Source organism: Solea solea, chromosome 3 (genome assembly GCF_958295425.1).
Source record: "Solea solea chromosome 3, fSolSol10.1, whole genome shotgun sequence".
Classification (NCBI taxonomy): Eukaryota; Metazoa; Chordata; class Actinopteri; order Pleuronectiformes; family Soleidae; genus Solea; species Solea solea.
In genome coordinates this window covers 17,003,078-17,015,938 of record NC_081136.1, presented here as the reverse complement: position 1 = coordinate 17,015,938, position 12,861 = coordinate 17,003,078, and the positions used below count along the sequence as shown (strand labels likewise).

Sequence of the window (12,861 nt, the reverse complement as noted above, 5' to 3'; positions counted from 1 at the left end):
AGCATGTCCACTTTTCCACAGGTTTTGTAAGACTGGAAGAGTCCCTAAAAGCCCTAAAATGCCAGTAGTCATCGCCTGCAGTGGCTACACTTTCTCTGCCATTTTGCTGTGAATTTCTCGTGAACACACGGCTATTGCCTTTTCTATCGCTCTAAAGAGGATGTCACAGCAGCCAACCATTTCACACAGTCCCAATAAAAAGATAGGTTTATTATGGTTTTGCAAGGGCTTTTCTTTTTTCCTCACTCTATTTATGTATGACTATGAGGACAAGTTCACCAGTTGAGATAAAAAAACTTAAGTTTTAAAGTCTTTAACTTTACAGTTTCTACAAAAAAAACAAAAAACATGAGAGTGTAAAAATTTGTGACATCTAATTGAAACAGATCGTAACAAGCAGGGGACGCTAATTTTCATCCCTCCCTTTCCCAAGTGCATTGGTGAACTACTCCACATCCCAGAAAGGAGGTCTTTCTTTGTTTTTGCGAGAAGCTTTTTTTTCAAAATGCAAAACACAAACTCTGGCCGGTCTGTCTGTTTGAGTTTTTATAGACAAGCCGTTGGCTAAGGTACATATTTAAGTCTTATTCTAAGGCTAAGAAAACAAAACAAATTTTATTTTGGATATAATATACACTTAAACAAACACACGGATATCATATTCAATTTCTAACCCTGGTAAATATTACACACTGGATCTTTAAGACATAAACATGATGGACATATCCATCGGGGAACTACGGTGGCCTTCACATGCCAGAAAGGCTTTCTTCTTTGTTTTGTGTGGAGAGCTTCTATTGCAAAATGTAAAATGCACGCTCTGGCAGGTTTGTCCATTCCAGTTTCAGTAGCAACATGATGGTACAGGATGGCGGCCCTTGCCAAATGTACATATTAAAGTCTTATTCTAAGGCTAAGAAAACAAAAGGACTTTTATTTTGGATACACTTAAACAGTTAAGGGTTAGTACATTACCCAAATGATGGGTAGTATATTCAATTTCCAAACCTAAATATTACACTCTGGACCTTTAAGAGGTGAAGAGTATCAGCATGTCTTGTTAGCATGATGAGTCCTGATGAAATGCACGGTCCAATAAAAACATACTGTGTTGAATCCGAGCAGTAGCAGCAGAAAAAATCTGAGAAAACCAGACACAGAAGTCTGGAATAATCATATTGAGTGGGAGCAGATTAAAAACAGACCTTTTGTGCATGAGAACAAAAAAAAAATACCTGGAGACGTTATGTTTGTGTGAGCGCTCTACTGATGCTTCTAATACAAGCCTGACGTAAGGATTAAAGTTGCATTTGACCCAATTCTGATCTTTTCCTCCCATGTGGCACAAATCAGATGTAGGTGCAGGCAGGAAAAAAAGCACATGGATTCAGATATTGTTATTCATTCGTATGTGGATATAAATCACATATGAATCAGATATGTGCATTTGTGATCTGATATTCCACTAAATACCGTTAAGTATAGAACGGTGCCTTGTCATCTGAGTTTCTTCAGAATAGTGACTAAGGATTTATTCATTTATTAATTAGCTCCTATGCGTTGTACTGATGAAGAATATCCTAATTGTATATCACTCATATATCACTGTACCATGCCTGTGTTCGACCAATGTGAGTGTTTTGTTGTTGTTGTTTCTATTGTTAAGAAAAAAGAAAATTCAATCAATATACAAAAAAAGGACAGTGGCAAATGATTTTTGCCACTGTCCTTTTTTTGTATATTGGACAGTATTTTTCAACATTTGCAGTGGAGGACGACGGCTCAAACCAGTGGACTCATGCAGAGGATTTTGAAATGTCATCGTTCTACCAGGGGCCACATGTAGTAGTTAACACTATTGCCTATGCAGCAAAAAGACCCGGCTTCACGACCTGGTCGAAACAAGGGCCTTTCTGCATGTTCTCCCTGTGTGTGCGTAGGTTTCCTCCAGGTTTTCTGGCCTCCTCCCACTGTGCCCCCATGCCCCCTGGTTCACACACAAATCCACAGCGGTATAAAGGCTGGTCTAACAGCAAATTTGTAAAAAAACAAACACAAAAAAACTGGAAAGAAATTTGCATAGTTCCTCCACTTAACACCCGTCCATCTTGCATTGACTTTAGGTTAACCACATACAAATATTGGGATGAATTACGCAGTATTACTAAAATATGGAGATAGTATGGTGCATAGGCTTGGGCTTCAGGGCCCCCTGAGCCCTTGGGGCCCCTGGATGTGGGCCTGGTATACCCATTCAATAATCCATCCTTGGTTGTGGATTGTGTCCTTAAGTGTTATCCTGTGTAAATGTGGCTATAGGTCCAATTACTCTTTATACACTTCATATACTGTAGCTTCAAACACAGTTCACTTATTTTAGTTCCATTACTTTTCAAATACTGTCTATACTTTTTTATTGTATATATTCTTTATTTTTTTTCTTAAAAAACATTTTTTTCATAGTATGTCTTACCTTAGAACAGTGGTTCACAAAAAACATTTTATACCAAGTACCACCTGAGAAAATATTGAGCTTTTGAAGTAACACCATTATCACCAACCTTAAAATACAGTGGCGTAAGTAGGCCGAGCAAAAGTCAGCTATGGACTTTTCACAGGATACTTCAGACACTGGTATAGTAATATTATATTAAGATGTAGCGAGAGATAAGTTTACTCTCATTATTATTATTATTATTATTATTATTATTATTATTTCATTTATTGTTATTGTTTCATGTTCTACACATGCCAATCACATTTACTGAGCTCCACTCTGATCACATACTCAGAACAGTATTTTTGTTTTTCCCTCCAAGTAACACCAGAGGAAGCTTGTACACCACTGGTGCTACACGTACCACATTTTGAGAAACATGGCCTTATTAAATAGTATCTGTATCTTGTGAATCTCTGTTATTTTCTGATATATAGGTCACTTTTGAAAGATAATGTAAACAGGACTCAAACAAAACAAACAAACAAAAATCACTTATAAACAACACATCAGCATCACCCTCAACCATCAAGTTTTCATTCAAACAGTGCTTGTATGTGCAGCCTATCAGCGCGCGCCGGGCCGGGACTGTGTTTCTTTAAGAATGTAAGGTGGGTGAGACCCTTTTTTCCTGACGCACGTCTGGTATGCAAACATAAATTTAGCAGCAACGTGTTTGCCGGGGGAACTAAATATCTGGACGCGACCGTGAAGTGTCATGTCGTCTGCGGCACTTCTTGGCTGACTTTTGCCTTTCCCCTCTGGTCTCGCTGTCTCTCTCCCTCTCTCGCTCTGTCTCTGTTTGTAAACTGGAGTCTGGAGTGCAGTGCGCAGTGGAGACTGGACAGACTTGGACACACGGACGCACAGAACGCGGACAATCACAGCTGAGTCTCTGCGCTGTCATATCACACCGAGGTGCTCAGAGATGAGAGAAGCCTGTTTGAGGACGCCTGCGCTGCTCCTTCTGGTTTGTGTGAAGGTAAGCGGCTGCTTTGTATTAAAACAACTTTGCCCATCTTACATTTGAGAAGAAGCCTCTGTGAAGTTGACTCACACCGAAGATGTGCTCATTTCTACTTAAATAAATGCAAGTGGTTCCTTGAGCAGAGACACCTGTTGCTTTTATGTCACAGTATTACATGTGGAAACATTTGAGAGGAGAAGTATAGGTAATACAAAAAACAATAAACACTATAGAAACACAAGAACTTACTTCAATAGTATAAATTATTATTAGGCATGAGCTGATACTGGTAAGAAACACTGGACTGGATATCGGATAAGAATGCAAAATCAATCTTATAAAAATCTATATCTTCACTATGTTAAATATGTATATACAAATCTGCAAAAGCATTTTTAGCTGATGTTGTGTTGTGGGCTGTTTATTTCTTCTTAATGGGAGAAGAATATTGAGAATTCTATCTTTGAAATGGCTGTAGGTGGTAAAGGCATCAGCATGTGTTGTTAACAGTTTGTGTTTATGATAAACAGTTTGTGTTGTCATACGTTTGTGATATCATAATCAGGCACAAACCAGTGTGCCATCCCTAATTATAAGTACATGTAGGATATAATATTACTATATATAACGTGTAAGGACATAAACCTATAGGACTGGGTGACATGATCAAATATATTTTCACATTAAAAAGTCTCAACAACTGCTCCAGAGTGAATGACAAAGAAATTGTTGTTTTAAACTTCTTCATAGATGGGGGAAAAAAACCCTTGTTAAACACAGAAACATTCACAGAAATAATGTGTTACATGTCAAAGTGAAAGTGTGTTTGCAAAATGCGTAATCTAGGCCTGCAACTAATGATTATTTTCAAAATGGATTCATCTGTCTATAATTTTCTATAATTGTCCACAAACTGAAATTATTCAGTTTTCACAATTTCCTTCTTATTTGGAATGAAGAAACTAGAAAATGTTGAAGCTGAAGCTGAAAAATCAATCATTTATTATTGAAAAAACAAACATCAAAATGGTTGACGATTCATTTCATAATTGATTAATTGTTGCAGCCCTAGCATAATCATTATATCAAGCTTTGGTGTATTGATAATGAAGAAAATGTGATTGAATAATTGCCCAGTCCTACATGATACACTGCAGCTATACAGGAAATATCATAATGCAACTGAATAAGCAAATCAACAGAAGATGTATACTGTATGTACATAGTGCAAGTGTGCAGGAATAATGAGTTAATAATTAAGTTCAATCTACTTAACATACACACATAATTAAAAACAAGATGTTATACAGGAGCTAAACGTACACAAATAAGCAATAATTGGCTGATTAATTACACAAAAATCATGATTATAAAGTGGTCTACCTCAAGGTTTATATGATGAAATCACTAAAATCATCTTTGGTTAAATGTGACATCAATAATGTGATGTGTGAAGTACAGCTCTCTCAAGTGTAGACACAGACTTGCAGACTTGTTTGTCCTTGCACTCACGGACTCGACATTTAATAGACAGAGCATGGGTCATCCTGAAAGGTCAGTGCTGTCCTGCATTGAACAAACTTTTGAATGCACTCAGCTCACATTCATCACCACACCAGTGGTGCAGTTTTACATATTGTCTCCTTAACGCCTGTGTCCTCCACACGCATCTTTAATGCCGACCAAGTTGTGTAAAAGCTGACACATGCTGCCTTAGGGCTGAGTGGGAGTCTCTACGTGGGACACAAAGCAGTTGTTTGGCCTGCAGACAGATTTTAGGGCTCAAACAAAGGGGGCGGGGCGCCACTGTCAGCATGTGTAAATGACCATGACAGGTGCTAATGGCACTTCAAGGTGATTTGGGCTTTAGTCACTCTGGCTGCCGTGTAGTTCAGCTGAACATGTCCACGCTGTAATCAGTGACTATCAGTGACAGAGAAGCTCTCAAGGCTTTTGTGGCTCTTTCCAGGCCACTGTCCTGATACTGTTACTTTAGAAATGGTAAAATGTTATGTCCTTGTATGAGTATGAGCATCTGTGTTAAGCCTCTATCACACTTAAGGTAACCCCCTCTGAATACAGATGTACTATTACACATCAATCAGGCAATACGTCAGATAACTTGTCAGCTGTTTTCATCTTAAAAGTGAAGATGGTGGAGAGATGGTATACCAAACAAATCAGATAGAGGCTAACAGGACAGTGCTCAACTGGAACCCCACAGATCCAGTAAAATGTGATCCAGAGACAGCGGAGGTGAATCACTGCTATGAAACATATTCACAGTGAGCAGAAAGAGACAATGCGATGGCAGCAAACACAAGCAATGGATTTTGTGGTTAGCTCTTTGTAAATCATGGACTCAGACTAGATTTACCAAGAGTTAGTCTGCACTTATTACAAGCAATTTACATTACCTAGTCTGTAGCCAATGCTACGTTATGCTAATAATACTAATGCTATGTTACGTGACACTTAGCCTTCCAGTGACAACAGCGATATCTTCAGCCGTAGACTCCGGAGTTGAATGTTCATCACAAAGCCAGTTTGCCCCATTTGTTTCCCTCCAGGCTCTTGTAAACTTTCCCTCTTTACGTTTACATGCACAATTTAATCGAACCAAGGCTGTAAGTCAAAGTGTATACATGCAGGAATAATCAGACTATGAATTGCATTATCCAGGTACAGTACATTAGTCTGAGTAAGACTAGCTAAATTTAAATCTGACTAACAATATAGTTTGTGTGACATTAAGAAATCCAAATTATTGTCTTAGTCAATAAAATCGGACTTTTAACATGGATGTAAACACACTCACTGACTCTCTGGAGTAAGATGAAGGGAAGTAGGGAAGTTAAGCAGGAAGGATACTGCAGGAATGAACAGGAATGAATGTTGACTAAACACATTCCCATTGATGGAAAAACTGTTTTTTTGACCAATAGGAATGGGGTATGTGACTGCTGAGGGTCTGAAGTTTGACGCAGAATGAACTTGAACATTTGCACAAAAATACAGTAATCCCTATTACATAATATAGATTCTTGAATGGTTATATAAGTTGACTTCTGTATTACAAGTAGCAGTGGTTTAGTTTTGCGGTGTCTCTGTGATATAATGGGTGTTAAGTAATGACCCATTTGGGTGGTCAAACAATTTCCAGCACATGACAAGTTTTCCCATCTGTGCAAGGAGTGACTGTGCAACATGAATCAGCCCTGGATGTTTGTGTACACACACACACACACGCACACACACACACCAGTGTGACCCACTGCTTTGCTTCAGAGACCATGGATCAACAAGTGCTGGCTCCCGGGGTTCCTGCCATTCCGTGCCCTCTCCTTTTCATCCTTGCTCTTAGGTCAAAGTCTTTGCGTTACCATTTGACAAAAGAATGAGGCTCTATATTTGCGTGTATGACTGTTGGTAGCTGTGTGATATGTGTGTGTGGGGGCCAAATGGCCTGTGACTCCAACCCTAAATGGAATAGACCTTCCTTTGTGGGTGACATAATGACATTCCTCTTGTGATTCTTGGAAAGTCCTGTTTCTGTCACTCAGTTCACTTAATTTGTGCAGCAAAGTGGAACCTTCTTGAAACATTTCCCCCTTTTGCTGGATAAAATTTTGAAGGTGAATGTACCCTTAAGAGGCAAGTACTTTGTTAGGATAAGGATGGACGTATAAATGATTTTGCACCTGCTAAGTCTATGGAGCAAGAAACATGTGCTTGGTATTGTTTTTGCCCCTTGGTGCCCTTAATACTTAATACAGAGATTGTGGGCTACTGTTCCAGTAAGGACTTACCACTGCTTTTATGTTTTTTATTTGTCGATAAAATTGAGTCTTGTGTAAAATGAGCGTTTCATATTGACGTTTGGTGTAGGCCAGTATGAAATTTAGCATCGGTATGTTCTCTTGTTAATAATCTAGTAGAGGTTTTCCATTTGTTTATATTTTTGTTCACTACATTAATCTTGCCAAATTAACACCACATTTCTGATTTTTGAACCCTACAATTGCCAGAAGTAGGAAGCTAATGCTCATGGTTATAATGGAAGTCCATGCTCTTCAATGACAATTTGATAGTTTGGATTAGCACAACAAGGCTGCAAAGCCGACCCTGCTTTCCAAGTTCATGATGACTTTCATGTCCCAATGGTAGTTTGACAGTTTGATTTAAGTGTGTGTTTGCAAACAGATTTTTAAGTCAATAAAATAAAATGTCAACATGTTTTGAGCTTGTCTTAACGACAGACTTCGTTTTAGACATTTTTTTTTATCAAAGCCTTTCATGTTTGGGATAAGGGAACATGAAGTTGCCAGATATGCTAACTCGACCTGTCCATGTGCCCTCTCTTGGCTTTTGCCATTATGAATTGGCCCCATCTCCCCCCACGACTATCATACAATGTTTTTTGCTCTTTCAGGTCGTCCCTCTATAAGAGTCGCCATAGTGGCTCACTGCATATTTGATTTGGCAGAGAGTTTATGCCGGATGCCCTTCCTGTCGCAACCCTCCCATTTATCCGGGCTTGGGACCGGCACTAGGAGTAATCTGGATGTGGCTAGGGTCTAATTAGTGTGCAATTAACCCAATCATTGGGGAGTAATGGGGATTCCCCTTGACCTCTCGGGATTCAAACTGGCTACTGGTTACAAGCCAAGTTCCCTTTCCACTAGGCTATGGGCTACCCCAGTGTCCAGTGACTCAATCATGCAGAGCCTGGACCAATCAGTAGTTTTCGAGTGAGCCTTTCATGTTTTTCATGATCCCTGAAGGCTACTACAGCTTCTCCCACAGGCTTGTAAAGGAAGCGGCAATTGATATTTTGGTTGCAATTTGCAACCTCGCCACTAGATGTCGTTAAATCGCACACTGTTTTGTCCAGGAGCAAAACTGGATGAATATCAATGAAAATGTTATGCACATTAGTGTACCTCTGTGAATAAACTGAACACTCAAACCTGGATGTATTTAATGCTGTTCAGAGACTTGATCCATTTAATAACGTTAGTTTTGGCATCTGCACACCTGAAGGGACATTAATAAACAGAGACTCACCTAAAAACAAACTACTCTGTGTAATATTTTTCCTTACAAGGTGAATAAATGATGGTAAGTCTCTTAACATGACTGCTGCCAATAAAATACAGCCGGCAAACAGACTTTGACAAAGATATCTCTGTTGAATCGATGATTAAGCTTCTTGGGAGTTGGTGGAAAAAGGCATGTTTCATGGTTTTTAGCTTTTGATGGATATAAATCAGCTGCCAGACTTAACTGCAGTGTTTGGCTGTCACTCTCACTCCAATACGTGCCTTTCTTCTTCAGGAAAATTAGCCAGATTTTGATGTTTATTCAAGGAAATGGTCCCTCTCAGAGTCTTAATGCAGCGAGCAGTGTGTATTGAAATCCTCAGGATGGGGAAGCTTTTGGGTCTAATGGCAAGATTAAGTGGGGTCACGGCATGCAAATGGTCCCTAGTGAGCGTCCGTCGACAACAACATCTCCTGGTCTCTGAAACGCGCTCCTCAGCTTGATCATAAAGACCACAAACTATTCAATTAGCTTTCACAAGTGCCTTTGTTGTGGACACAAGTGGAATGGGAAGTGAATTAATTCTGAGAGGAATTGGTCCCACTTGAAGAGTAAAGAAAAAAGGCTTCACAGAACATCTGGCCAGTGATGGATGGATGAAGCGAGTTTTTGGAGAGCGTTAACAAGACCGCGTGTTTTCAGTTATGCAGCAAAAGCCTTCATACTCATCTCATCGCTGCCATCTGGGATTAATCTGTGTAGCGAGAGTGAGGGTTATGTAGTGCGGAAGTGTGTGAGCTTGTGTGTGTCTGCAGTGTTTGTCCAAGGACAAAATTGCCCAAGACATGTCTCACTTTTTCATGGAATGCCCTTAGTGTTTCCTGGCATAGAAAGCATTTTTTTCTCTGTATGTCCTGCTCAGGTGTGTTGGGATACAAATCTTCCATCTGCGTAAATCAGGAGAACAGGCATTCATCCCTGTGAAGCCGGCCAAAAAGGAAGTAGCTTCACACGAAGTCCTGCAGAACAGAACAAGAGATGGCAGCTTCTGTTGAATGTTAAAACCCAAAGAAATTTCCACTTCTATAATGAATAAGTAAACTAATAATTAGGGGTCGGTCTAGCACACATCTGCATTTGTATTTTCTATTATTATTGTTGTATTTGTTTTATTTTGCTAATCTGGATCTTTTAATCCCAATTATTTTATCCCAAAGAAGCCATTGTGAAAATAAAAACAAAAGATCCAATTATAGACTTTGTAAATTTGCCACAATTTTTATTTTATTTTGAAGAGACATAAATGAAACTTGACAGAGCGCTTTACTTTACTTTAACTTCATTTATTTGGAGGAATACTTTGGGAAATGTGCTTATTTGCATGTCATATCTCATTTGTGTAAACTGTGTAAAAGCTCAACTATAAAAATGTCAAATTGCATGTGCCAAGCTCTGCGAACTATCCACTGCATCCTATTTCATGTACAGTTATACGAGAGTGGTATCGATCTACTCTTCTTGCTCTCGCCAAAAAAGCGAATCATTGTGTTCCTGTAATCTAAGTCATTCCTTCCCTAACATCAGGAAATGATGAATAAACCAGGCTTTGTGAAAACTGAAACGATGTGGAATGGGGAATATGGCTTTTGCTGTTTTTCATCCCCCAAATCTTGTGGAACCTGATAGCATTGTTTGCTGTTCAATCACTTGATGCTGTGTTCTAATAACATTCTCTGACTGACTGTCCAAATCGTTCTTTGCCAGTAAATTGCATATCTTACTGGAATAATGTTGTTTTGTACTGTATGTGAGAGGTTATGTTGACCAGAGTTTTTGTGGTTTAACAAGGAAATGGTCTTATTTTGCTACACTGCAAATCTCTGAGCTTATCAGGCTGTTGTCACACAGGGAAAAAACTGCCAGCAGGTGGCAACATTACAGCAGAAGGACCTTTTGTGTCAAATTTAGTAGTGTCGGCTTCTGTGGCTCCCACGGCCGGCCACCGCAGATAGTCAACTCTATTGTGATTTTGCAGGTGGCTGCCCTCGGTGCCCTCTCCATTTCCTCTGGAGCCCAGTGTGGATGCAATTGTTCCTTCATCATGAGGTTTATTTGTCATTGCCGAGCTTGAAAGCCGAGACTCTGGCATCCTGTTCCTCTGATGAAACATGTTGGGCTCCATCTGCAGCGAGCCCACGTCCCCTCCATCAGCGTGATTGAATGCTGTTGTTTTATCCTGTTGTGTGTTCCTGGACGCCAGCTCAAACTTCATTTGCAGCAGCCACAGCCCTCGGTGCATCATCTGGCCTGCACATTTTTCACACACAGCCAATCTCGAGAGCCACATAACCTTGCAGTTGAGCGACTCTGCCTTGGCTTGAGCATGAGTCTAGTTTCTTTCTGTTTAGTTCTGCCCTGGCCTTGACCTCAGATTCGTCCCATGGTGGGATTGCAGCAGGAGTGTTGAGGAGTGGTGCTAACGGGAGGGGAGTAGCAGTGCTGGGGTCTCAGTTGTGATGCCTAATTAGAGGGGAGGGCAGGTAGGAGGTATGTGTGTGTGTGTGTGTGTGTGTGAGAGAGAGAGAGAGAGACACACAGGCGGACAGAGACACAGAGACATGGTGGAGTATCTAGGTGCAGAACATCGATCACACATTTTTCATACCCATTCACATGCCCATAACCTTCCAGTTAAAAGACCACTCACTCTCCCTCTGAGCTACCGTTGCGAAACTATTGCAGACTTGGTGAGGCAAAGATCGAAAGGAAAAGTGGAATATTTATGAAGTAGCATTTATGTGGTGATGGTGGAAATAGGGGGAAAAAGAGCAACATTGATGAGTTAAAAGGGGAATCATTGCAAGAACAAAGGCAATAACATATTAATCATAAATATTAAATGCACCATGTTGCAGAAATCCCTGATTGACACAACACAACAGCACTTATCTTTCTCTCTGACCTTATGTTTTTAGGAAAAAAGAAACAAGGTTGTATATTCAAGTGTGAGAAATGTCGTGTATAAAGGGAAAAGACAGGATGTACAGCTAAATCAAGGGGAAAAACATGACTGACTGAGGATTTTCAGCGCTGGTGTGTGACAGGGTCTCTGCCACTGCGCTGATTGTTTGTGAGACTAATGATGCTGCCTGGGGTTTTCACATCTGCTTCCCCCTGTGGCCACATGTGCTTTGAGTAAACTTTGCGCCGCCATGATTAAACACTGGAAAACCCATTACAAATGAATTGCTATTAGGATTACTCTGCCTACACCCGCAGAAGCAGATGTAATCAGGCTTACAAAGTAGGTGCGCGCCTGTTGTGTGTAGCTCTCTGTAAATAAGCATTATTCAATGTCAATGCATTGAATGTTTTCCCATGTTTACCAAAGTGCACTGGTGGAGCAAGTATTCAGATGCTTAACTTAATGACCTCTGCCAAGAAGGTTGTGGCTTTGGAACTGTTGGAGAGATTACACAAACTACTGAACCAATTACCGTTAATGTTTTGTGGAGACATGACCCAAAGAGTACCTTATTAGATTTTAGAGCAGATCTGATTAATGGGGTGGATTCCCTCATTTTGTCAATATTGCTAGATGGGGCATGTCAAGTGTTGGCAGAAGGGCGCACACATGTCTGTGGATGCAAGGGAGGAACTGGAATTATTTTAAAGTGTAACTAAACCACTTTTTTTCAGGTGTAGCAACTACCACTGAAATCATAATCTAAAAAAGTAGTTTTACATTTCAATAAACACCACGTTTTTCAGTATCAAGGAACTTCTGATACGATACATGTCCAAGCTTTATGAAGAGATGATATTATGCGATAACATGTTTTACATTTTGGCATTACTGTCACATTAGCCAACACATGTAAGCCTTAATTGTTTGATGTATGGCCACCCTAGGCCAGGTATCTAAAAAACAAAATGGCCATCTTATTATTGCTCTTGCTCAATTTTGGGAATATTATATTCACTTTATTATTTGTATATTTAATGTGTCTTTTGCTGGGATTGGCACCAGTGCCTCCCATGTGAAGGATAAAGTGGCAGAAGATGGATGGATGTGTCTAAGTGACTAGTAACAGTATGATTTGGCATTTTGTAATTTTAGTGTCATGTGACTTGAGTTTATGTGGCGTGACTAATTGGAGCCAAAGGTTCATCTGCCTTCCTGGTTCCTCGTCCACTCATGCAGGATTATAGTCCTGAGTTGTTAATGAAGTGCACTTTAAATACACTTAGACTGTTGTGTGTACACACAAAACGCACATACGTACTACTACTATAGATAAAACTTGTTGTCCCTTGTGAAGAATCCTTTGTTGCCCGTCTGAGGAAGCCACTG

The 12,861-nt window shown here is 39.9% G+C and overlaps 1 protein-coding gene across 2 annotated transcripts in view; it reads left to right on the top strand.

Annotated features, from left to right (window-relative positions):
- Positions 1-3,159: 3,159 nt before the first annotated feature.
- The window catches only part of LOC131456564 (ADAMTS-like protein 1), a 104,928-nt gene continuing 95,226 nt past the window's right edge, over positions 3,160-12,861 (top strand). The window contains exon 1 of one of the 2 annotated variants that reach the window (XM_058625005.1): positions 3,160-3,479. In XM_058625005.1, coding sequence (XP_058480988.1) covers positions 3,426-3,479 — 54 coding nt within the window. In that variant the 5' untranslated portion in view covers positions 3,160-3,425. The remainder of the gene's footprint in view (positions 3,480-12,861) is intronic. The other variant, XM_058625004.1, reaches the window with a different exon arrangement.